The 27,791-nt window shown below is 37.0% G+C and overlaps 1 protein-coding gene and 1 long non-coding RNA gene across 11 annotated transcripts in view; one reads left to right on the forward strand and one right to left on the reverse strand.

The window, feature by feature from the left end:
* LOC124152156 (calcium/calmodulin-dependent 3',5'-cyclic nucleotide phosphodiesterase 1A-like) overlaps nucleotides 1-27,791 on the forward strand; it is a 406,387-nt gene that overhangs the window by 161,718 nt on the left and 216,878 nt on the right. For 5 of the 10 annotated variants that reach the window (XM_048382473.1, XM_048382478.1, XM_048382475.1 and 2 more), the window contains exon 1: nucleotides 12,303-13,405. The exons of 1 other annotated variant lie outside the window; for it this stretch is intronic. In XM_048382473.1, coding sequence (XP_048238430.1) covers nucleotides 13,219-13,405 — 187 coding nt within the window. In that variant the 5' untranslated portion in view covers nucleotides 12,303-13,218. Of the gene's footprint in view, nucleotides 1-12,301; nucleotides 13,406-27,791 lie in introns of those variants that run through there. 4 more of the 10 variants (XM_048382476.1, XM_048382481.1, XM_048382474.1 and 1 more) reach the window with 3 other exon arrangements.
* Nucleotides 5,266-27,239, reverse strand: LOC124152147. Its single transcript, XR_006863470.2, has 3 exons — nucleotides 27,160-27,239; nucleotides 6,639-6,939; nucleotides 5,266-5,845 (listed from the first exon to the last, which is right to left on the reverse strand). It is a non-coding gene; the product is annotated as an uncharacterized LOC124152147 (long non-coding RNA).

Genomic DNA, 27,791 nt, shown 5'->3' on the forward strand with positions numbered 1-27,791 from the left:
ATTTTTTTTATCAAATGTCAGAAATTTTTGCAACCAAAGAGCTGATACGGCTTTCATTGCCAAAGTTTCTGTGAAAATGCCTACTGATCTAGCAGTATGACACTCAATCATTTGCTGATCAGTCATGTTCATAAAGTGGATTCTTTGGATCATTTATGGTGTTGCTGATGCCACCGGCCTTGCAGGAGGTAGCTTCCCAATGTGCCTACAGTCCAGGACAACATGACATGGTCTAATGGTGAGGACATAGTATAAAACTTTGGACCCATTTTACCCATAATTAATGAACTTGTCGTCCATCAACCAAAGTGGAGGCAATCTGGGAAATGGATAAAAATAGAGAACAATGTCAAAGTCCTTTTTTATGTTTTATTCATCGATCTTTTTAGTTTTTGGTACAAAATGATCAGTGAATGATCAATATGAACTTGTGAATGGCAATTTGAAATATTTAAATTAATGTAATTGATGAAACTTACAGCGATCAGGAATGTTCCGTTATTCTGAAATATAATGTCTTCCACTTCATGTAATTAATGATACTTACAGCGATCAGGTAGGTTCCTTTATTCTGAGATATATTGTCTTCCACTTCATGTAATTGATGATACTTTCAGCGATCAGGGAGGTTCCGTTTTTATGAGAAATAATGTCTTCCACTTCATGTAATTGATGATACTTTCAGCGATCAGGGAGGTTCCGTTTTTATGAGAAATAATGTCTTCTGCTTCATGTAATTAATGATACTTACAGTGATCAGGTAGGTTCCGTTATTCTGAGATATAATGTCTTCCACTTTCTGTAATTAATGATACTTACAGCGATCAGGGATGTTCCGTTATTCTGAAATATAATGTCTTCCACTTCATGTAATTGATAATACTTACAGCGATCAGGAATTTTCCGTTATTCTGAAATATAATGTCTTCCACTTCATGTAATTGATGATACTTTCAGCGATCAGGGAGGTTCCATTTTTCTGAGAAATTATGTCTTCCGCTTCATGTAATTGATGTTCCGTTATCCTAAGAGGGGAGAAAATCATATCCCATGTGCCTACACCTACTTTCTGTAGGCACATTGGGACCGCTTTTGTGGATATACCTCTATGACATAATGTAATGCCCACAAAAAAAGAGGGGGCACAGGTGGCCCAGTTGTCTAAGGCGCCGCTATTTGCTGTGCAGAGTTGCGTCCCTTGGGCATGCCAGAAACCTATGATCGTGGGTTCGAATCCCGGTTCGCCCCGATTATGTTTCTAGATTTGTCAGCACCATGGGTTTCACTGAAGTGGTAAATGTCCGAGATCTGCATCACTTCGGGCTTTCCTCCCACATTAAGCTGACAAGCCATGATATTACTGGAATACTGTTAGGAGCAGCGTTAAACCCAACTCACTCACTCACTCACTCACTCACTCACTCACAAAAAATGATCATACTGTTACACGCCTCCTTCTATGTGAGTTCTAGAACTTATCAATCAACCCTTGTATTGTGAAAACTGTGAACAATACTAAATGTAATTGCCTTTCTTATTGTTTTATCTATACACTACTAAGCCCTAAACACTGGAGATGTTGGTGTATGAGAAGGACGTGATTTGGGCGTACAAATAGGATGTGATTTGGATGTATGAATGGGATGCGATTTGGATGTATGAATGGGATGCGATTTGGGTGTATGAATAGGATGCGATTTGGGTGTACGAATAGGATGTGATTTTTGGGTGTACGAATAGGATGACATTTGGGCAAGTAACTGATGCATGTTAATCTTAACTTCAAGTAATAATAAACAAAAATGAACTGGGGAGCATGCATGCAAAGTTTTAGAAGATTTCCGCAATATTGCAATAGGTATTGCATGCTTAAACAATGAATGGGAAATGAAGTTAATCTTTGTTGCATTCATGCCAAACTCACTTGAATGCATGAATCTGAACAATGTCACTCAACTCTTGATAGGGAAACTGTCCAATCGCACGCTATGATGAAAGTCAGGAGACAAAAGCATATATGAATGGTTACCTCTGTTTTTTTTATCTAATGAAACTTAACATCCATCAGATCCACCCACCATTCTATATGTACGACACCTCTAAACATCCTGTCAGAATTGTCTCCTACCTGGACACTCAGAATGTCCCTATCAAATGTTGAGTTGTATATCATCTATTTACAATAGCTGTGATGACAACATTATGGAAAGATTACAAATATAAATAGCATGAGCATATTTGTTTCACTTAATAATACATTTCATATAACTAACATCAATAAAAGACAGTGTACACAAAAATCAATACTATCCACAGATACATTCAGAACAAAAACATCAGTTACACACACACACTGACACTTTGCGAATATCATGTATGATGATGACAACGTATTCATGGATCTCAGTGGCCCTTTATGCATCCATTTGAAATTAAACCATCCCTTAATGTAAATAATCTATTTATCCAATTCCCAGCTTATGACATTAAGGCAATTCTATGGTAACAACACTAAGTGATGTAAGATAGTAGGGTCATAAAGATTTCTACCGATACAGTCGCCATTTACATGCATAATAATACCAGCTTACCGTATACGAGCACTGAAGTTCATTCCCCATAATGAAGTGTTATAAGCAATTCCTGTGACACTTAGCTGAGTTCACACGACTGAATTCTCGTAAGTGAGTCGCAAGCCTTGAGCAATTCAGTTAACGATTATCAAGTGTACTGGCTAGCAATATATAAACAAAAGGCCTGTGCTGTAATTATTTAGTATGCAGTGCATGGTTCGCTGGTAGTGTATGTTAAATCAGTTTGTTTGGTGATATTGACGACTTAAAGCTGTGGAGAGGGTAAAATATACGAGGAATATGTCTACTGGGAGCTATATCTGCAGTAGTTGAGTGGAAAGGGAGATCTCAGTGTGAGGATTGCATTGCTTGGGACGGAGTGGCAGTTGGGATGTGCAGCAATCCCTTGTTTGTGTTCATTGTTTGTATATATCAAACGGGTGTCAATTGCATGTTTGCACAGATTAAGTGATGCATATTTCATGTGCATTTCAATTTGGTTGGATTGGATTTCAGAAATGTTGTGCTTTTTCTGAGAGAGGACCAAGTTATGGCTTGTGAGTGTCGATCGCTTGTGCACCTAAAGTGCCCATTCTGTTTGGTGGCGGTTATAGCAGTGCTTGAAATTTATCTTTATACTCAAGTGATTTTTCAGTTGATCTGTGTGGGTTCTTGAAGTCAAGATCGCCTTGGTCACTGTGGATGTCCTTCTCTGCCATGTGTATATTTCACTTATTGAATGTTATGTTTCACTGTTATTCAACATGGATAGTGTACATTTCACATCAATTTCTATTTGGAGTCTGGATTTTGGAATGTGAAGTGGTGTTGTCAGGATATACATAACAAGTGTTGACAGATTCTGTTGGTTTCGTATGGATTGTAGATTCTGTGGTATTGATTCAGGAATCTTCAGGTGATGTCTATTTGTTGCAGATGTTTTGTTCATATCAGTAAGTTCCAGTTTCTGACAATTTCTGCTGTACATTTTGTATGTGTTGGAACTATTTGAAGTATAATATCGTGCAGGAGTCGTCCTTTTGTCCTGCTCTTGCAGGACATCATGGTTTAGTGATTTTGCTGAAGATGAAGGTTTTTGTTTTGTCACATGCATTAATTGAAAGCTTGAGTTGACTGCTCAACTCTAAGGTGTACCCCACACTTAGTTATAAACTGTTGTTACTATTGAACTCAAGATAGCATTAGCAATGAAATTATGTGTTTATGAAACGACAAACATTTTTGTTTTTAGAGATGTATATTGTGAAGATAAATATTATTTTAAAAATCAAATCAGTATTTGCATGGGATGAGACCAACGTTGTTATCTATTCATTTACAATTTTAAAAATAGATTTGAAAGTTCAATGTGATTTTCCCTAAAAATTTCCATGAAGCTGCAACATTGATCAAATCAATGGTATATTAATAAAAATGGGTATAATGATTACTTTAGATCTGTATTAGTCAATAAATCTGAAAATCTGAATAGTGTTGGCCCAGTGGTTCATGGGAGCCTGTCCTGCTTTCATGTTCAACTCCCATTGGTTTCAGCATATTTTATTTCATAAATGACATCCAGATTGGTAAAGAAGCAAAACATTGCAGATATAAATACTGCTCTGAGAGAAATAGATATCAGTTAGGGAATTTATATAAACATGTTCATATCAAATATACATGTTCAATTGAGGTAGCTAAGTGGTTAAAGCCTCAGCTTATTTGACCAAATATCAAATTTCTGTATCCAATTAGGTACAATCTTCTCTTCTTAAAAGATTCTTAAATGGGATGTAAACTATAATATGTGAGTATAAACAAGATCCTGGACAATATTATTATTTAGTATTACTGACAATAGTGTTGGACAGCACCTATACTCGTTCACCCCCTATATGCTTGTTGTAAGAGGCGACTAACTGGATTGGGTGGTCAGACTCGCTGACTTGGTTGATGCATGTCATCAATCCCAGTTGCGTGGATCGATGCTCATGATATCAATCACTGGATTGTCTGGTCCAGACTCGATTATTTACAGACCGCCGTCATATAGCTGGAATATTGCTGAGTGCGGTGTTAAACAAACAAACAAACAAACAAACAAATGTTCACCCACTGAACAACTGAACATAAAGTCGGGCCTTCTCATACTTCAAGTAGTAAACTATTCATGTTATGGGAAGAGAGCACTTAAGGTCACCGGCCTGAGCTGTATGTTTGATAATGTGGCAATTACAGCAGCAAGCTGATGATGAAATACCACTGTCTGTAGATGCAATGTTAGGTTCATGCTCTTTAATGATTGACATTTGAGTAAAGAGCAAAATCTTTCTTTTGTGGTTGAAACAGTATAAGATTCTCAATCATGTTTATATCCAGCTTTTTTCATGTTCAATGGAAAGATCACAGTATCTAGACTTATTGTCTGAAAATGACACATAATCATCAACACCGATACCGGCCACCCAATGGGAATGTCAGGAAAAATAGGTCCCCAGTATCCCATACTTGTTGAAAGGGTTGACTAGAGTGACAGACTGGTCAGGCTGTGAGGTTTGGCTGATAGCGTGTCCTTATGTGGACTGTAGCTCATGCTTTCAGTCAGTGGGTGGTAAAGCTTCATATTGATGACTGCGCCTTTAAATACATTGATCTTTCTGTTTACAAATTTTCCAAACTTAACACAGCAATATCTCATTTCTTCACAGACCTTGGACATCAAAATTATATAATGTACACCATTTTAAAAAGTTATGCACAACACTGGGTAGAAGGTAGGCGACTATAATGACTGCTTGATGAACTTGACACATGGAATCTCGCCCTTACTTTGCAACGTGTGAGCTTTATGTATGTCAGTGTTTCGGCCCATGTGTAGTGAACCTGACATGACTATAAACTCCAATATGCTGTGATAAAATTATGTCACTTTAGTAATGTGAGCAAGACATTCACATTTTTCATATTAATTTCATTAATTTCATGATTTACAGTATATTACTGTATAATTATCTTGGCTGAGTCAAAATAAAAATTAAATAGTAATTCTAAAAAAGGTTTATATTTACATCTGTCCGAGGAAGCTTCTGTTGATAGTTTGCTGTGACCAGAAACTTTATAAAATTCATTTGACTCAATATTATTTATGAAACTAACAGATAACAAATTTTCCGATTTCATGAGTTGTTTATTTCATTAATCAGTCAAAGGTCAGACAAATAAAAAATATTCTATTATTATATCGTTTGGTCCTGGACAGTTGAATCCATAAACTGAAAAGGAAAAAGAGAATGTGTTACCTAATGGTGAGCAGCAGCTCCTTCTGCATTTCATGTTGAAGAAGAATTTGATAGGGTTAAAGAAGTATTTGGAGTCATGTTACAATGTTCTTGCATTTAATTATTTTTATGCTTGTCAGTTGGTTAATATCATACAGTAGATAGAACATGGCAGAAACCTAAGACTGCAAGATCTCAATGCATGTTTTCTCCACATACTATTCCTAGATTTCATCTTGGGTAATTACCCTGCCACAGCTGTGGATTACAAATTATCTTCCTTCGGGAACTAATGGGACAATTCCTTGACAACATTTATTCCAAATTGCAGAGGGGATATACGTATGAAGTAATACCTCATAGCTTGGTGATAGTTATCAGAGACTGTCAGTTGTTAGTTGGTGTAGGACACGAGCTTGCACATGGTGCAACATTTCTTGCACAATAGAATATTGGCAGCTCCAGCAGCCTTACCAAATGTTTCAGCCTCAGTACAAGTGAGTCATAAGCAGCTGTATGATGTTGATTGTATCCTGAACATAGCTAACCCAAATCTATTCCAACCAATGCAGGATGTAAAAAGATTGAAGTAATCCCGTCTAAACACAATTTAAATGATTGAAGTCATTATGTACGTTTTAAATTCTTCCATTTCTACATTCTTGTTATTGGCAAAAGTTTTTCACACCACTTGCAATTATCAAAATTATACTGTTGGTATATTCTCATAGAAAATGTGTCTGAATGTATTGATCTAAGGCCTGACTGTCTGTAGAGCTATACTTACACTCCTGGCTACGACTCAGACAGTTTTCAATTTGTCTGGCACTGGAATTGTCGATGAAGTCTTGTAACTTGTAGAAAGTTGGTATGAATGTGCTGTAGAAGTTCTGGGTCAATAAGAGTAAAAGTCTTTTCTCATTCTTCACCTGTGGGGGTGGCTATTGCAATAGTTTTTTCTATGATGAGTATAGAATGGTAACATCCCTTGCATCGTTCCACACGATGACGAAGCTTGTCTCCCACGTACCACAGCTGCAGCTCCACCGTATCCATCAAGTGCTCATTTCACAAATGGCTTCTCTAGGCTGTGTAACAAAAACACAGGGCACTATACAATGTTTACCCAATTAATTACTTGTTTTGTGAGAAACATTTAATCAGGATTAATCTTCTGATGTGTGCAGAAAAGTAATTTGATTATGATGTATTCAGGCCACAGGTTCAGGTTAATGCAGCCCTTGGTGTGACGCCGTGACTATCTGTAATTGAAGCTTCTCTGATTATTATTATCAAATCTAAATTTATGAACATATTGCGAAGAAATACCACTTACATATTTTCGCAAAACTTTTTGTATTCACAATGAATGAAACGTTAAGAATTTATCATATATGTGTATTTTTACATTTCTCAATACTATTGATGGTGTAGAGCTATATTGATGTATTTGTATCAGGACATGGACCTAGTGAATGCGTTGAGAGTTCGTTCAGTTGTTACACCCTTATGCACCTGCCCCTAAAATGTGCCCCTAAGTCTCAGTTTATGTTCATGCAATAGATTAGCCAGTATGTTATTCGTCCTCATAAGACAAGCACAATTAAAGGCTGAACACTATTTCACACATAGCCATGTCAAGAATAATAAATATAATCAAATTTCTGGCATTTTATCTGTTATGAAAGGGATACATTTTTCCTAAGATGATACAATGTGAAAGAAATATCAGAAGTAATATCAATTAAGAGCAAATATTACCACGCAACAAATATAAATTGAGAGCTCGTAAGCACATCACTCCATATATGTGCCTTAAAGTAGAGTTCGATATATAGCATTGCTAATGCTGGTTCCCTCAGTAGGTAGACAGTTCAAATAAAAATATCCTGCTCCCCTCAGGGTTGGATATGATGCATGTTTCTGTTATTCAGGATTAGTTCATCATCAGCAAACAGATTCTAAAAATATATATGTCACAAACGAAGGTTAAGCACTAGCTCATTAAGTGCTGAATATAAAATTTAACTACTGTGAATAGTTTGTGGTCAGAGACAAAATAGGTCAAATTATACTAAATATTCGTTTTCACGGATAAACTTGATTCTAATATCAGTATAATGTAAAATTAGTTTCCTAAAAGATTGAGAACAAAGACACACACACACTCACACTCACACTCACACTCACACTCACACTCACATTTATTCATTATTTGACTTCTTTATTGACTGACTTGATTTTTATTTTGTGTTTATGAAAGTATGAACATAAAAACCAAAGTGCACACTGTGTCAATCCTGCGTCCAACTGTGCAGTTCCTGCATGTGAGGCCATACTTTCGCCATAAGTCCAGCCTCACTCCCTTACTCACTGGTGAGATAATGAATGTATTTACTTGATTATCTGATTAACAACAATTGCCAACTGACAACCCAGTGGTAGATTTGGCCAGGCCAGTGTCTATAGCTTACAGATAAGAATAATCAATGATTTATATCAAAGAAGACTATCCTGGCCTGTGAAACTGTATATGACCTTTCTGGGAAATTGAGATTGGCTACTGTGAATGTAGTTCAGGAACTGGTGATGAATGGTTTTCTTGAAATTTCCAGTTTCCTTATGTTAATCTATGACAACAGAAAATGAAATCAATGATCACTTGATTTTGTTACCAGTGAGGTTTCTGATGCATTCTTCCTTCTGTTCAATTCCATCTTTCTGATATATACTGCTCAAAAGAAGTTAAAGGAAACACTTGTCTGGCTACATCTGGGAGGCCAAGAGTACGTTCTCAGGATTATATTATTATATTACACCTATCGTTATGCAATGAAGGTCTATCTAATAAAATATAAATCAATAGTAGTATGTCAAATCAATAATGTGAATAACTAAATAATACTAATTGGGGGCATGGGTGGCTCGAAGGCATGTGATACTTCTTCCAACATCCTCACACAGACAACCTTTACTGGATGCTTGTATGACTGAAATCAGGAAACACTTTTCTACCCTATTGAATGAGTTATGTAGTGAAACTTGGTTTCAAATATTTTCTTAAAACTTTTTAATGTTGATTTAAAGATGTAATTGGTGTAAGTCATTTCTTGGGGTGAAAATTCTATATGCCTAGTTTGATAGAAATGTTATATTACAAATTGATGATTTCATGTTTTGAATTTGAATTTGAATTTTAGTCTCTGTGGTACCCTTAAATGGTAGCTTACTTTATCAACTTCAGTATTCTTGTTGTCAACTTCAGTATTCTTATAGACCTCAGTATTCTTGTTATCAACTTCAGTATTCTTTTTATCAACTTTAGTATTCTTTTTATCAACTTCAGTATTCTTTTTATCAACTTTAGTATTCTTGTTATCAACTTCAGTATTCTTATCAAATTTAGTATTCTTGTTATCAACTTTAGTATTATTGTTATCAACCTCAGTATTCTTGTTATCAACTTCAGTATTCTTGTTATCAACTGTAGTATTCTTGTTATCAACTTCAGTATTCTTGTTATCAACTTCAGTATTCTTTTTATCAACTTCAGTATTCTTTTTATCAACCTCAGTATTCTTGTTATCAACTTCAGTATTCTTATCAACTTCAGTATTCTTTTTATCAACTTCTGTATTCTTTTTATCAACCTCAGTATATTCTTGTTATCAACTTCAGTATTCTTGTTATCAACTTCAGTATTCTTGTTATCAACTTTAGTATTCTTGTTCCAACTTCAGTACTCTTGTTATCAAATTTAGTATTGATAATGTCAACTTTAGTATTGACAATAATGTCAGTACTGGAATTATCTATTGACGATAACGTCTTCTGTATTGGTGATAACTTCTTTATGGGTGAGCAACTTATGAGGGATGTCTGGAAGAGATTTTATTCAATATGTTTTTGTTTTTTGCCAAATGTTACATTATCTTAATAGATTCATAATATTCAAGATTAAGTCTATATTGGTATTTATATCTATGGTAAATATTATTCTGTGCACCCTCTATCTTGGAGATATCAGGCTGCCATTGTTGATGATGCCTCATGCAATGAACGTATTTGATGCCAGGCCTTTATACTGCCATCACCGAATCTGATGTTCAGTTTACTACGTAATAAACAGCATGTGTTCCGCTCTCCAAATTACTCTGGAAAATGTTGCACAAAAAATCCATCATGACTCCGAGCTATTTGCAATAATTGTAAGGTTTAAACTATGAACATTCTAAAATCTGTCATCATATCAGAAACACACGCCTAATGAAAATAACTAAAATAACAGGAAAATGATATGAAGTGCATGGTACGGTTATCTGCTGGAAACCTGTCTGTGTAGAGAGTGTTTGGGAATTCAAACTTTGTTTACAGTTTGAAGATTTCCAATTTTCTTTTCACAAGGGTTCTTTTTCTTCTATCTGGAGATGTAGCACATGGTGTCTATTTGTTGCCTCGCTGTTTGGCGTTTTATTGTTCCTGATATCATGACATGGTGCCAGATTCCAGTTTGTCTACCTGATAACATGCATGGACATGTTTATGAAACTAGTTTGCTTATCTCTTCAGAATGATGATTTGTATGCTGCTGGAGACGTATTATTTTATCCATCACTTAAAGTAACTTAAAAAATGAATTTGTCCTCATAGTTATAAGAGTTCAGAGATTAAGGTCATTTTGTCAAAATTGGTAGGAGGTAATCTTTTTACAGGCAATGCATGGTGTACAATTGTTCCCATTTTGCATACGACCCATGAAGTTCTAGGGTAGAATAGGTCTTCAGCAACCCATGCTTGATGTAAAAGGCGACTATGCTTGTCTTAAAAGGCGACTCAAGGGATCGAATGGTCAGGCTCGCTGACATGGTTGATGCATGTCATCGGTCCCAATTGCGTAGATCGATGCTCATGATGTCAATCACTGGATTGTCTGGTCCAGACTCTTAAAAAACCAAACAAACAAACCCATTTTGCATACATCTGTAATTAACTTTATGTCCAAGGTCACAATGTCATGGGAACTTCAACTTTAAGGTGAAATGATTTTGAAGTAATTATTTCCCAGTGTCCAATGCCACATGTCCTAATTAACTACAACCTTCACCTGAATGTCATCTTGGATAATATAAATCTTAAGCTACTCATGTAAACCTTTAATTAACCATCATGAGTTTATGATATACTGCCATATTATCAAGGCTTAATTGGGACTTACAACATTAATTAAGTTGAGAAAGCCTCATGGCTTGTGTGTTATCTGTGTCTTAACTGTAGGCCTTTTGAACAGGGGCTATGTTAATGAAATACTTGGACTGTGAAGTGCTTTTATTTAATTAAAAACTTGTAAATTCTTAAATAATGATGACATTACCATAAGTAAATAAACTACTATTCAATGATAGCATTTGATTGAAAATATTCTCCTGTAAGAATTATCTTAAATGACAATAATGCTCCCTTATAATGATGTCCTTTGATTGAAGAATCATTCTTTTTCAGCAATAGATCGATGAAGTGACATTTTACTATTTGACCTGTCTCAAACACACTTGTTATTTTCAGTATCTATGGATTATTATTATTATTATTATTATTATTATTATTATTATTATTAAAATTAAAATTAAAAAATGCAGCAAAGAGGGTTTGGGTGATCCTGGCACAGTCAGGCTGGTTAGGCTAATCGTCAACTCAGGGCCCTCGCCCCCTCTACACGCAGCCCAGACAGCGAATGGGACTTCTCCCAGGAAGCGCTGCCTAGTCAAACCCACCCAGAACTTTTCGGAGTCTCCCCAACACTGCAGCCTTCTGCATTACCCAGATTGTATTCCTGGTAGCAAACCTGGGTATTCTCCCAATGTCAGTCAACAGATTGGGAGGTACCAAACCTAAGGCACCGAGAACAAAGGGGAGTCGGACAACTTGGTACTTGGGATGCAAGCGTGACATTTCGAAAGCGAGGTCTGCATATTTGCCATGTTTTCCCCTAATCTTGTCAATCACATTAGTGTCAAAAGGGACAGAAAATGCAATGATATAAATGAGTTCATTGGATTTATCAAAAAGGACAAGATCAGGAATTTTATATTTATCATTTTCCATGACGCCCTCTACATATTCCAGGTCGTACCATGGGTGGACCTCTGTGTCAAAACCACAAGCATGTCGAAGAAGAACAGTAATAAAATGATCGCGCTACACCATCATGTCGTTTAAAATACTGCGTTTGTGCCAAAGCTGGGCATCCACTAACAATGTGTTGGACAGTCTCATTAAATTCATTAGATAATCTTGTTTGTTTTTTTTGTTTGTTTTTATTATTATTATTATTATTATTATTATTAAACATGTGTAATGGAGCTGCAACTGTTTCCTTATATCAAACCTTTAGGGTAAGACTGATGTTAAGTTCCAGAAATATAGTTTTCTTATTTAAAAATTAGTATCTGCAAAAAAAGAAAAATATCCAAATGGAGCCCAGATCAATGCTTAATTTCAGAGGTGAGACAAATTAAACAAGACTTGCCAAATAATTCTGGACTTTGTTTGACTTATTTTTCAATTTATTCTCCAGGTCTTGAAGACAGATTACTTTGGGATGTGTCCAGTTACTTAGTTTCAGGTTGCTTTGCATGGCACAGTTATGTAATGTAGAAGCACAAGTGATGTAATTGTTAATGACATGTACTTGTTGGCGTACATTTCACACTGACAGCAGGAGATTTAAACACTAACAGTGTTGTAATGACTTCATAACTGCATGTCCAACTAAATTAACATGTTTTTGTATAGTGTTGTTTAATTATTTTGTCATTTCCAGTGCTTCTGTTGTCAGTGTGAGGAGTTCATTGTTTCTGTTTTGATGGTGTTTACAGAGTTGTCCAAGTTGTGCTGTGTTGATCACATTTGCTGGTTTTGGATAGTTTGAAGGTCTCTTCATTAATAACATACTTGTATTGGTTGAGTGACGGTTGTGAGGAGGTTGTGTTGTTCATCAGTCTGTAAATGGATCAGATGGTAGATATGTGGAATCTGAAGACGTTTCATGGACATAATGTTCCATGTAATGTGTTCTCCATGCTGGAATGTACACCTTACAAGATTGAAGTAGCTAGCTTGTCAGTGTCATGAAAATTACATTAGAAGCCCTGGTGTAGAGTTTGTTCTTGTTGCAGGAAGTGTGCAATTATAATTGGAAGGCTTGAGACATATACATTGTTTTGAAGCTGCAGAACAGATGGAAACTGGATCAGATGATTTGTGAAATACGTCTGTCAGTCATCATATATTTTGTACATATATCTATGCAAGAAATGACCTGCTAAACTCAAAGGACTGTGATTGAGAAACAGAGAACTATTTTGAGGATGAACAACAGTCAGTCTTTGACAGACTTACCCACCGTGACGGTGACGGATGTGGATGACCTCCCACACCACTCGATGTCGGACATTGGGGCTGATGGTCAGTTTCACTCCCGGTCACATCCGGGGTCACCGGAATCAAAGAGGAAAGCCTTCTCAACATGGATTGGAGGCACCCAGTATATCATTGGTAAGCATTAATGGATATCATTGGAATGTGAGAATGTATATCACTTAAAGAATTGTCAGACATTTTCATAAATCTACAATGATGTATTAAAAAACAAAACATTGCAAAAGTATGTGTTCATATAGAATCTTCCTTTCACTTATCTAACTGTGATAAAAAACACTCAATATATTTGTTCACCTAAAGGTAAAAAAACAAACCAATAAATTTCCAACACAGTCCTTGCCACCTGTAATGGAACTGTGGAAGTAAAGGAAAGCAACTTGCACTGGAGGCTGTATGTTATGCAGCGCTATCAAGGTTGTTTAATTGGGGGACTACTGGTTACCTAACCTGAGTCAAGGTCAAAGCCAATAAATGGGGGTCTTCCTATTGAATACCTAATTCTGTCACAGCTTCAAGCCACTTAGCCATAAAAGCTTACAGACCTTGACTGCAACCACTCATGTTTATTCATTTAATCCTTCCTGGACACAACAGGCCTGCTATTTTGTAGAGGGGCTCTACTGAGCTTGGCACCTCATGCATATGCATTACGTCTATAACTGTGTGGTCAATGCATATTTCATTGATCCTTCTGATTGCCAAGTATGACATTTTCTTCCAAACCTTATATACTCCTCATACTTGGCTGTTTATTCTTTACAATTTCTTTTAAGAAGAAAATAATGTGTTTTATGTGGGAAACATTTCTGAGTAAAAGGGGTCAGTGGTAATCCAGGGTTATTATGACTTGACCTGAAATGGGGAATTGATTGGTCGCAATGGCTGCTGATGTATGTGTCTCACATGTGGAAATTGTAAACATCTATGCTCTGCCTCTTGTTTGCCTTTCTCCATGACATCATATTACTGAAATACTGTTATTGTTATCCAATGTGGCTCAGTAGTAAACATTGCTGCAATTTGCTGAGCAGAGTTACACCCCTTAGCTGTGCAAGGATCCACTGGTTGTTGGTTTGAATCCAAGATTCTCTCCTCTAAACATCCTTGGTTTTAGCACCATGCTCAGAAGTCAAACCAAAGTGTCCCATTGGGCAATCTTCCAGATAGTATGATTGAAAGGCATTTCAAATCACATTTATTCAATCCATCACTGTCGGGGTACATGTGGCCTAGGCATCTCGGATGCATGATATTTACTGTGGAGAGTTGCGACTCTGAGCCGTGCCTTCTTTTAGCTTTTGAAACAAAATTCATCCTAATTATTATTTTTGGTTTGTCACAACCGTGCCTATACTTGTGGGTTTTACCAAAGTTGTAAATGTTTTAAGACCTGCATCACTTCAAGCTTTCCTCCCACATATAGCTGCCACATCATGATATAACTGAAATACTGTCCAAAGCAGTGTTAAACCAAACTCAATCACTCACTGAATGACATATTTTCAATAATTCTCTAATGTTGTGTTTCAGATGCAACACATTTAAAATCAATTTGAAAGTATTCACATGTAAGTGAGGCAGGTCAAGACTTAAAACCAATGTCATAGTTAGTTTTAGGAAGGTGCCAGTACAAAGTGATATAGTAATGTAATATTCCAGTTAATGGCTGGCAGCAGAGCCCTGTGAATTTCCATCACTTTGACTCCAGATTGCACACTCACTAATCAAACATGGTGATAGGTCTGTCCTATTCTAATGTTTTGAGTCAAAGGTCAGTTACCATGGTTACCAGAAATATAGACTGGCCACTACACTTTCATGTTGTTTCAACCAGTAGTTAGTTAAGGTGGTTTTATGCTCAGATTAGGTCTATCTAAGTTGTATTTCAGTGGCCTGATATGTATGTAAGCCTTGACCAAATGATTCCAGGTTACACCTTCACCAGCCTAGTCTTATTTTAGAAGGTGACTAATTGGATAGTGCGATGATTTGGTTGATTGCCTGTCATCATTTCCTTATCACTCAATCATACATTTTTATCACTCTTTCTATCTCTCTATTATCAAATCATATGTCATTATGAAATACTTTCTGAAACATTCTTGATTGCATATTCCAGTCAACATTTCTTGAAATTTATTTTTGAAACCAAATTCAGAACTAAATTATTACCTCAGAACAAAGCAAACAGTGTGCCAACAGTACCAACATCCCATTCTATTCTCTTAGTAGAGGCAGACATCAGATGGTGTAGCTGGTTGGGCGACATGTTAATTCTGTATGCCATTGGATCTGTCAGCAGCAACCAAGAACATTTATACAACATATATCTGTTCTTTAAGCCACAATAAACATTTAACACTAAACCTGACTTCCATAAATTGTGTATCTTTCTTTGTCAGAGATGTAACAGTGCAATGATGTGGGCATGGTGTATGTTAAATCTTCCTGACTTTGCCTGCGCTTAATGGCTGAATATTTCCATAGATAATTCTAGACTTTGTCTTTGACCTCATAGCTTCATCGATCATACCAAATCTGTAATTTGTATATTTCATGTTTATGATGCCCAGACTATTCCTTCCACTGGTTCCTGCTTGTATAGGATTGCCAGAGATTAAGAGATATGATATTGACATTAATCAGCTGGTAGATACAGGCCACATGTTGGGGAATGCACACTCCTCAATCCCTGGTTGATTGATCTTTGGGGAAAATCTTCCAAGAGGTTAATTACCGATTTATTCCCAGTCGGCATCTATTGTATGTGAACGACAGTGTCTATGTGAAATGTACACAACTGGGTGATTGGCATGGGATGTTTACAAAAAATAGATTTGGCCCAAGTTGGATTCTTAGGTATTTGTTTACGATAACACAAGAAAAAACTATCAGACATATTTATGTTACAATATCAAGGATAAAAAAAGGATGGGTAAAACTTAACCTATATGTCTAGTGCAACAAACATGATGAAAAAAACTGCCTTTATGCTTTTAGGTTTCAAATCAACACTTTCACATGAGTCAGCTTGAACCTTTCATATTTGTATTTTAAAACAAAAATTGGTAATGTCAACACCATTATACAGAGGAAGAACACAATTATTTTTTTGCTATTTGATTTGAATAACTGATGAATATGTATCATCCGTACACAAATAACTGATATAATAATTGTTAAACGAGCATCCTTGGTGGCAATTAACTAGCTTCTGGTAACAACCATTGGTTTATCTGGATTGAGTGAAACACTGAATGTAATACCATATTCGACGTAATAAGCACCAAGGGCGCTCTCAAAATTATAAATAGGGGGCTCTTATTAGAATATTGTTTTGATGAAAAAAACAGAGTTGAGAGATAAATTTCGTGGTTTATGTTGACAGCCTGAAATGTTTATGTACGACAGATATATTTTTCCAGAATTTAATTGCCCATGAGTGTGTGTTATACGCGAATAAATAAGTCTTCTGTACATTGATCAATCAGAAGGGGTGCTAACTGGGATTGTTCACTAGCCAATATATCAGCAAATATCACCGTGGGCGCTTATTAGAGAGGGGCACTTATTACGTCGAATACGGTAATACTATGTGAGTTGTGAGGTGCAGTTTATTTACTTTCAGCATTAACCAGATTCATCTCTGACTACGTTGAATTCTAAAACCTATATATTTGTTTTCTGTCTACATTACAATATTTGTCTTGTTTGTATGATTGAATATGACAAGGGCATGTAACTCTAAATGTTATGTGATAATAAACAAAAAGTAATACTGAAGAAATTCAGTCTTGCTATATTGACCTGTTGTGAGGAGAAATCCAATTTGAGCAGTTTGATGTCTAAATATTGTTTCATAAGTCAATCTGTATCTCTTTGAAGTTTCAGATGAGTGTTTTATCGAAGCATTTAAGTCTTGCTTTGAGCATTTGCAGAAAAAGCTGGGTCATTAGATTCAAACATTGCTTTTGAAAATATTGGTAATTGATTGGGTACTGCCCAACCAAGTTTGCCCTTTGATCTGCCTGTGTGACTGACACGTTTAGAAATATATTTCATTATTCGTGTTTTATGGCAAATAAGTCTGACAAAAATCTTGTGACTGTAATTTTCTTGTAATTCCTTTTGTTTTTAATAGATATTGATCCTCACTTTATCAGCAAAGATAATATAAAGAGATGCTTGTACCATGTCAATTATACAAAATGGATATTTGATTTTAAATATTTACGACCAAGAGAGTAAAATTAAATGTGATCCAGTGAAAACCTGGCTAATCTGGGAGGGACCATTCCAAGAGACAAATTTCCAGAGAAAGCCATAAAAAAAGTAATTATTAACCCTGCATGCCTCACTATGCAACAATCTTATTTATTGTGGTCTTAACATAGTATGTGTAATGTCCTTTGTGTATATACCAGTAAAGAAAAGTTAAAGACCATGCCATTTCAGATTAACTATAATAATAAGAAGAAAGAATCAGGTGGTCCTCAACATCTTTTGGTAGTATAGGTAGCCATTCCTGACGGTAGCTGTCTGGGAAGGAGCGTATCTGGTCCAGCAGGGTCCAGATTAATGAGGTTTCACTGTACAAACATGTGAAGTAGGGCCTGTAAGCTTGTAGAGATTCATCAACCATCATCTGTCTTGGGATGCTATTCAACATCAGCAGCTTTTCCTTACATATTGAACTCCTTCTGTGTGTGTCCACTGTAACTGCGAAATGTGGACCCTAATACAGACATGTTCAGTTCATCTCTTGTGATGTTGGTGCCAATCCATCATCCAGTATTGAATTCTATATAATGAAATTCTTCTCTGGAACCATCGGGCAATCAAGCTGAAACTTGGCATGGATGATTCCACTAACACTCCCTTTACGCTTGACTTCATGTTTATCCATAGTTTAGTCTTGTTTCTATGGCAACCAATTTAAACAAAAACTATTTTGGCCTTTATTGACATAATGTGGCTAGTATGTAAGTTTCAACACTGTGGCATGTTTTCCCCACATCTTTTTTAACCAATTGCATTGATTGTTGTTCCTCTTGATGAAGAGAGGTGAGCTACAGAGCCCTTGGCTGTTTATCTGTGTTTTTTAGACCAACATGTGGTTCTTTAGTGCTACTAATTATGAAGAACATCAATTTGTTAACATGCATTTGGGAAAATGAAGTGGATATCACAGTGTAGGAGTCTTGCTGACATAATTCAAACATCTTGTTTTGTTTGAACCGACTGCATGGTCTAGTGGATAGAACGTCTACCAGGAGAGCGGAAGGTTAGTGGTTCAATTCCCAGCCACGTCATACCAAAAGACATAAAAAGATGGTACTTGCTGTTACGCTGCCTGGCTCCCAGTTTAACTTTAAAGTGAAGGGAATAGACTGAAGTTGAATTTCATCAAAAATGTTAGCTCTTATCTTCCATTCTCCATTGGCATGGATGATGCAGTCATCTATTGTTGAACAATTCATTTTCAGATTGATGTCCAAATATAAGCTAATCACTGATTATCATCCTTGGTTTGTCAGCAACATACTCGTTGGTTTCACAAAAGGGATCAATGTCAATCTAAAACCTGAATCACTTTGGGCTTTCCTCCACCATTAAACTGACATGCAGTGATATAAATGAGATACTGTTCAAATCTGTGTAACAGCTAGCTTGCTGACTCATTCACTCTCCAGTATGAAGATAACAGAGGGATTAGCAGAAAAGGTCACTGTTTGCTTTCACTCAAAATTAAATAAACTGGAAATTTGGCGCCCACAATGGCTGCGAAGTTATGCATGGAATCAATCTAAGAAATCAATCACTGAATGACAACAGGTTTATGAATCGCAAACCATCATAATGAAATGTATCCCAGTTGTAAACAGTAGAGCTGGTCTAATCATGGACATTTTCCAATATCCTCCACTGATATTAGTGTAATCTACAAGGGTTTGGATATCAGCCTTGCTGACACTGATGTTAATAGGCTGTATATATACACCGATGAATGTGGTAATAAGGCTAGTACCGTTTATGCAAGTTTTCAGCATACTGTTATCATTATGGACATCAGGGTTACAGGATTGGCAGGATTTGGCTTCAGATAGGTTACAAACATTGTCTGTTACACGCTTGCATGCAGTTTCCAACATTGTTGTCAGGTCTTCAATATCTACAATATTCCTGTGTAAGGCGTAGTGTGCTGCAGGCACTTGCTGGATCAAACAATAATATGTCAATTTCATGCACACAAGACACTAGCATGCTCCTGTGTTGTATATTGCATACATGGTGGAAGGTGTCTGTAACATGTGTCAGTGTCCTGCACTATAGACATCGACATGCTCCTGTGTTGTATATTGCATACAGGGTGTTTGTAACACTTGTCAGTGTCATGCACACAAGACACTGACATGCTCCTGTGTTGTATATTGCATACAGGGTGTTTGTAACACTTGTCAGTGTCATGTACACAAGACACTGACATGCTCCTGTGTTGTATATTGCATACATGGTGGAAGGTGTCTGTAACATGTGTCAGTGTCCTGCACTATAGACATCGACATGCTCCTGTGTTGTATATTGCATACAGGGTGTTTGTAACACTTGTCAGTGTCATGTACACAAGACACTGACATGCTCCTGTGTTGTATATTGCATACATGGTGGAAGGTGTTTGTAACACGTGTCAGAGTCCTGCACACAAGACACTGACATGCTCCTGTGTTGTATATTGCATACATGGTGGAAGGTGTTTGTAACACGTGTCAGTGTCCTGCACACAAGACATGCATCAAAAGATATACTAGGTTCTTGAGACCGCCTCCGTGGTCTGGTGGTAGAGCACCTGCCCGGAGAGCTAAAGGCCCTCGGCTCTATCCCCTGGCTGCATCATACCAAAAGGTATACTTGGTACTTGAGACCGCCTCCGTGGTCTGGTGGTAGAGCACCTGCCCGGAGAGCTAAAGGCCCTCAGCTCTATCCCCTGGCTGCATCATACCAAAAGGTATACTTGGTACTTGAGACCGCCTCCGTGGTCTGGTGGTAGAGCACCTGCCCGGAGAGCTAAAGGCCATCGGCTCTATCCCCTGGCTGCATCATACCAAAAGGTATACTTGGTACTTGAACTTCTTTTTACCCTTCCTGGCCCTCACCATTAAGGGCATACATCAAGTACTGGTCGGATTAGAATCGGTAGAATATGTGTGAGTGGGGTATCCATGTTAAACTGTGGCACGGCAGCTCAGTGGGCTAGCACTATAAAGTCTGGATTACACACCAAATTCCAGATGAAGATTGGACTATTGTTCTCCATGTTCATCATACACAACCTAATAAACAAACTCCCTCCTTGACCTTTTAACAAAATCTTCCAACTTAACACCTCAGACAGTGGCTATTCGTGACAAAAACATTCAGAAAAGTTTTATGAATCTATGAAAACTGTAACTACAGTGGCATCAACAAATCCTAATCTACATGACAGGAACTATGTGTTTTATGAAGGAGATAACTGTACAATTATTAGCACATAACATATACAATCTATATATGGTAATTCCCTCCCATAGATTCCATGCTAGTTCTCCACCAGTGCCAAGAAGCAGTCAAGACTTTTATCTTTGTAGGTAGCGCTGGTTAAGTTCCCTTCTCATTATTCATACAGACCTCCAAGGTTCAAATACTGGGCCTGAATTGCCCAACAAAGACTCCTGAAAGACCCTCTATCACGACTTGGTTGTCTGGTGTGGAATTTGCAAGTTTGATGGCCTGTATGTGATAATTAAATGAGTAATTGGTTGCCTGTTTCTGACTGCGGCATGGTAATGGTGTTCTTCTTTGACTGTTGTTTACTCTGGTTTTAACTTGGCTGACGTTATAGTAAGCCTCATCAAGGGCAATCCTTGCATGTCCAGCTACAGATTTTCTCAGCTGATTGAGTGTTTTTTGTGGCATGGAAGTTTGAAGTGAATTTGCACAATTTGCTATTTTTGTTTTATAGAAACATTTTGATACAAAAAACGGATGTTTAGATAATGTGTAATGTTCTATTGGGAATCAGTGTGTTAAACTTTTGTTGTTTTGGTCCTTGATTAATGAAGCTATTGACATTTAAGATTACCTGCCTTGTTTACACTTCTGTAGGATTTCACGTTTAAAACCACCGGCTCTGTTTACCCCACTGTATACTGAAATGTTTAAAATCCCCCCACCCTGTTTAAAATCACCCGCGCTGCTGAAATTTAACAAGCAGGTTGGCTAAGTAGTATGCAAGAACTGCATCAGATTATAGGTTGATGAAAGTTGAATGAAATACATCTGTGTGAAGTGTTTCTTGCAGCTAAATAGAAAGGCCAAGGTCAGATAAGGAACCTATTTGATCCACTGAAAATGTTGATGTTAAGTTTAGGAAAAGTTTGAAATCTGGACATGAAATAATCAGACATGGTTGGTCATATGGCTGACAACTTGCCTTTTTTCTGTGGTCAGGACAGTGTTAGTGTGTTCAAGGAATGAAATATGTTTTAAGTGATAGCTTAAAAAAACACACATTTTGTTCATGTCAACTTGAGCTCGCATACAGCTGATTGTACCTTTAATCTGATTTGGAGATGTGGAGAGGTGTAATTGTTAGATGTCGAGAGGTGTAATTGTTGGATGTGGAGAGGTGTAATTGTTAGGTGTGGAGAGGTGTAATTGTTAGATGTGGAGAGGTGTAATTGTTAGATGTGGAGAGGTGTAATTGTTGGATGTGGAGAGGTGTAATTGTTGGATGTGGAGAGGTGTAATTGTTAGATGTGGAGAGGTGTAATTGTTAGATGTGGAGAGGTGTAATTGTTAGATGTCGAGAGGTGTAATTGTTGGATGTGGAGAGGTGTAATTGTTGGATGTGGAGAGGTGTAATTGTTAGATGTGGAGAGGTGTAATTGTTAGATGTGGAGAGGTGTAATTGTTGGATGTGGAGAGGTGTAATTGTTAGATGTCGAGAGGTGTAATTGTTAGATGTGGAGAGGTGTAATTGTTGGATGTGGAGAGGTGTAATTGTTAGATGTCGAGAGGTGTAATTGTTGGATGTGGAGAGGTGTAATTGTTAGGTGTGGAGAGGTGTAATTGTTAGATGTGGAGAGGTGTAATTGTTGGATGTGGAGAGGTGTAATTGTTGGATGTGGAGAGGTGTAATTGATAGATGTGGAGAGGTGTAATTGTTAGATGTGGAGAGGTGTAATTGTTAGATGTGGAGAGGTGTAATTGTTAGATGTCGAGAGGTGTAATTGTTGGATGTGGAGAGGTGTAATTGTTGGATGTGGAGAGGTGTAATTGTTAGATGTGGAGAGGTGTAATTGTTAGATGTGGAGAGGTGTAATTGTTAGATGTGGAGAGGTGTAATTGTTAGATGTGGAAAGTGTGTAATTGTTAGATGTGGAGAGTGTGTAATTGTTAGATGTGGAGAGGTGTAATTGTTAGATGTGGAAAGTGTGTAATTGTTAGATGTGGAGAGTGTGTAATTGTTAGATGTGGAGAGGTGTAATTGTTGGACGTGGAGAGTGTGTACTTGTTAGATGTGGAGAGGTGTAATTGTTAGATGTGGAGAGGTGTAATTGTTAGATGTGGAGAGTGTGTAATTGATAGATGTGGAGAGGTGTAATTGTTAGATGTGGAGAGTGTTTAATTCACCATGACATTCAAGGTGATGTCGCTACTCTCCATCATTAGACCCTGGGATGACGGCAGACAGAGATCTTAAGGAGGAATATGCATTCAGAATCGTTGTTGGGGTTGTGATGTTTTGGTATTCAGGTAAAAAAATTGTCCAATGTAAGTATGTGTGGATATGAATGGAGACACTAGTTAGTATGTTTCATGAATAAGGCCACAATAAATTATTAGATTTTCATCCTAATTTAATATTTAGAAAAAAGAAGAAGTTTTTATTACAAACTGGTCACTGATGATTGTCATTTCTACCCTTTTGTGTACATAGCAGGCTTCTCCACTCCTGTATAACACCATCTGATATCTACTCTACTGCATAAACATTGCCTCCTACCTGTAGATATACTTGTCAACCATACTCTGTATATCACTTGCTTGATAACGGTGTTAGAACCTACACCAAAACGTCTCTTTAATTGTAATAAGAAGTAGTTCATCCATATATCCTATCCTTACTTTGTTCTCCAACTTCTAAATGCCTATCAAAGAAGTTAAAGTGATTAAGGCCTAAACTGTCCATGGAAGTGATTCACTGTGAGGATGGATGTAGGTAGGATGGTAGGACTGTGTGTTGGTTGTGTACAGTGAAGTAGGGAAGGAAGGAAACATGTTGAGCCCTTCTTTATCTACATATCTGTTTGGTCCTGTGAAGATTATGGGTTAGTAAGGTCTTCAGCAACCCATGCTTGGCGTCGGAGGCGACTAATGGGATCGGGTGATCAGACTCACTGACTTGGTTGATGCATATCATCGTATCCCAAGTGCGAAGATTGATGCTCATGATGTAAATCACTGGATTGTCTCGTCCAGATACAATTATTTACAGACCGCCGTCATATGATTGGAATATAGCTGAGTACGACGTTAAACAACAAACAGAACATAGTACAATTCATTTCAGTCAACCTGAAACTCCAGTCTCATTTTTCAGTCAATATATACAGTGCCTGAGTGAATCAGTTAATATACATATTGCCTGATTATAAACATTCACTGTAACATATATATCTACATATACTGCGTCTCTGCTTTCCCACATATTTAAGACCGCCACCGCGGTTGACAGGTAGAGCGTCCGCCCGGAGAGCAGAAGGTCCGGGGTTCCATCCCCGACCGCGTCATACCAATAGACGTTAAAAGATGGTACTTGTTGTTATCCTGTCTGGCGCTCGGCATTAAGGGGCTAAAACAAGGCCTGGTCACCTCTGAGTCAGTATACTGTGTCTGAGTGGGGTATTCATGTTAAACTGCGGCATGGTATCTCAGTGAGCTAGCACTATAAATCGGCATCAGTCCGATCTAGTAAAAGCAACCACACAAACACGCACACATACATGCACGTCGCTATATAAGTGCAATAATCTTGGACGCGACGTAAAACCCAATTTCACCTCACCTCACCTAAATTTTGAATTAATTCTGAAGCTTCAACTGCTTTAAGGCCTTGTATGTGTTGTTAGTTCGGTTTATAAATATTTTGGCCCAATATTCAATGTAGGTGGTTGAATCTCTGCATGTATACACCCACAAATAATTACAGTGAAAAGACTATTTTCTAAATTCAGTGGGTTTTGGGTTTGTTTTATAAACCAACCATAATAATAAGTAAGAGGATTATAATGTGCTCTACCACTGAACATTTTCATCTCCCTCTTGCATGTCTCTAGATGCAGTTGCAGCAGAGAAAATAGATTTTACTGGTGCATCTATCAGTTCAGAGCAGTCTATTTTCTGAGTGAAGTTTTGCATCTACCACAGTGAGAAAAATAGTTTTGTTGCTCTCAGTGAGCTGTGTCGGGTTAAATGTGAGATGCTTATAGAGAGTTGAGTGCAGTAGGAGCTATTTACTGGATGTAAATATCAGTCACATGTTGAAATATAGTTGCCAAACAGTTGAATGATATCAGGTTAAATTCATGAGATTGAAGAATCTGGGAAAAAATGAGGGAAGCTTAAGTTGTAGGAGGTTTGCACGCATATTGACACCCAACTTGCTGATATAATCGCCTAAATCCACAACGCCCATTGGAGGAGAAGTTAACATTATATTTTATGTGAATGCTAAACTTCAGATAGGTTCTATAAAACTACCAAGCTGATTTTGGTAGTCACTTTGTGTCAACATTGAACTTCTGAGAATAAATCCCTTTTACCTTGCCATGAAGAAAACAGACTGCTCACAGATTTATGAGCTGGAGACTTAATCACTTGCTCCCCACTACAAAGGTAAAAGCTGCAAGTTGTTTACAAGTCAATGAAAATTAATCTCAGCTCAATAGCACAGCTGCTTTCTATTAATTTTCAATTTGTCTTAATTCTTTTACAATGGCAGATTGAAACATGTCGGCAAGATGAATGTGTTGTAGCAGTATCACAAGGGGTGTACGCGGTATGTGATTTTATGCGTAGCTTGTTAGGTTTTATTCCACGACTTATAATATCATATATACAAGTATAGCTGAGCATGATAAAGCAATACTAAGAAATGCTTCATTCATTCATGCTAACCTTCATTCTTTCTTCACATGCATGTTTGCTGAACCTAACCGCTTGTAGCATGTGTGAGCTATGGTAAATTTCTTATATCACATTTAGTTTAATGTTTATAATTATGAATTTATGATTATTAATTGATTGTTTGAAGAAATTAAATAGGAATCACAAATCCACAGTCGTGTGTATTCACGTTTAAACACTCATTTTAGTACTTGTTGTTACCCTGCCTGACTCTTGGCATTAAGGGGCTAAAACAAGGACTGGTCAGTACACTGTGTCTGAGTGGCGTATTCATGTTAAACTGCGGCATGGTATCTCAGTGAGCTAGCACTATAAATCGGCATCAGAATGACAAGCAAGCACGCACGCACACCAATAAGTGTAATATAAGTGTAATCCCCATTTCACCTCACCCAAGACATTCTGAAGTGTCCATTGTACAGCTCGGCTAAATACCCAAAATAGCCATTTAAAGACAAAAGGGTTTGAGTTGGGAAAGTGATTAGGCTATTGTGTTAGACAGGGCCTAGAGTGTGAATTTTACAAACTAATCATGCAGTAAACATGCTTATAGTGAAGGGACTGTGACTATTTGTAATTGTTTGAAGTAGGCTGAGCAATAAGATAAAATAAGATGAGTAAAACTGATTGAAAGAGCATTCTTTTATTATTTATTTACATCATACTAGCTCAAATCCTTAAAAGTAATAAAACTAAAATACTTAATATGTCAAATACAAGATATATGTAAAATCTGTTACTGTCAGGGACAATTGCACATCATCAGATCAATCCTCATGATATCAGTCACAGACTGCCGTCATTTAGATGGAATATTGCTGAGTGTGGCATTAAACAAACAAACACAAACAAACAAACAAGAAAGTTTGAGATTGCATTGGCACAAAATTACATGGATTTATCTTGAGTTCAAGAAGTCTGAGTAGATGGATGCATTGAATAACAAAAGATGAATTTCATGACAATGAATTAATGAAGCATTCAACATATTGGCTACATGTTTAATTTTATTAAAAAAAGTAATTTTGAGCTTTCATTATGAGTTATGTCTGCAAGAGTCAATATGAAATGCTATTGAAAGAAGCACCCATAAGATATTTTGTAGAGGGCAGGGGAGACAACTGTTACAGGACTACTTACACATTTGACACATGTTTGGCTGCATAAGAGGCATTTGAGAACAATAATCAGATACTTTCTGTATATTTTGTTTTTTCTTATATTTTGTTGTTTCTGGAAGTTTCTGGAAGTTTGTTTTGTCATTTGGTCCATTTGATTTTCAAAAGGAGTGGAGGGTGGGGGTAGGGGTAGGTATCTCAACACATTTTGTTTACCAGTTGATTTGCTATTAATTTCATAAATTTGTAGTTTTTTTATGCATCTAAAGATGGGAAACATTAATAATTATTATTTTTATGCAATTTTGAATTACCTATAGTTTTCCAACCAACAGCATATTTTATTTAAGAGGATTTGACTGTATTCCATCATTCTGATGAAATTGAAAGCTGTCAGTTTTCTCCCTCTATAGTCCTATTGTGAAGTGTATTGACCTCCACTCACCTGCTTCATGCCCACTCCCATTAATCCAGCCATTAATCCACGGCTGTATCAGCTGTTGCTGCTAATCAACTTACCTGGTCAGGGGCCATTACAGCCTGTACAATAGTTTCGTCCTTCATCCAGTCGCCATTTATGGTTTCTGGATAATAACTGCAATAAATATGAATTGATTTTTTAGCAAATTTGATTTATTGTCTCTCTTAAGAGACAGGTTCAGTTACCAGCAAAATTGGTCATTTTGAAGTTCAAAGGTCATATCACAAGATATACTGAAATATGGTTTAGATCAGACAGAGTTGTCACAACAAAGGTGAAAGTTCACAGGTGATGGGCACCACCTATACCCACAGTGGAGCACAAACCAAAAGAATTCTTCTTTTTATAGTTTGTACTGTTACCTGCAGAGAAGTTGTATTTCCAGCTATTGGAGGGGCACAGGTGGCCCAGTCATCCATTGTCCTCACCACTTGAAATAGAAACCCAAAATATCACGATGATTAGTTAATGAAGATAATTGGATGTGTGCTCCTAAAATAAAGGAAAAACAAGCCATTCTGGTGATAAGGAATATTACAAACAGTAACGACAAAAATTGTAAAGTGTGCTTTTCAAGAACTGTCCATCGTGCTAGCGATGAACATCATCATTGAGTTTTGATCACATGGTCACGATTGGGTAAGATTTGGCAGTCAGGTGACTGTGAGCA

This window comes from Haliotis rufescens, unplaced genomic scaffold (assembly GCF_023055435.1).
Source record: "Haliotis rufescens isolate VD_foot unplaced genomic scaffold, xgHalRufe1.0.p SCAF_4, whole genome shotgun sequence".
Taxonomy (NCBI): Eukaryota; Metazoa; Mollusca; class Gastropoda; order Lepetellida; family Haliotidae; genus Haliotis; species Haliotis rufescens.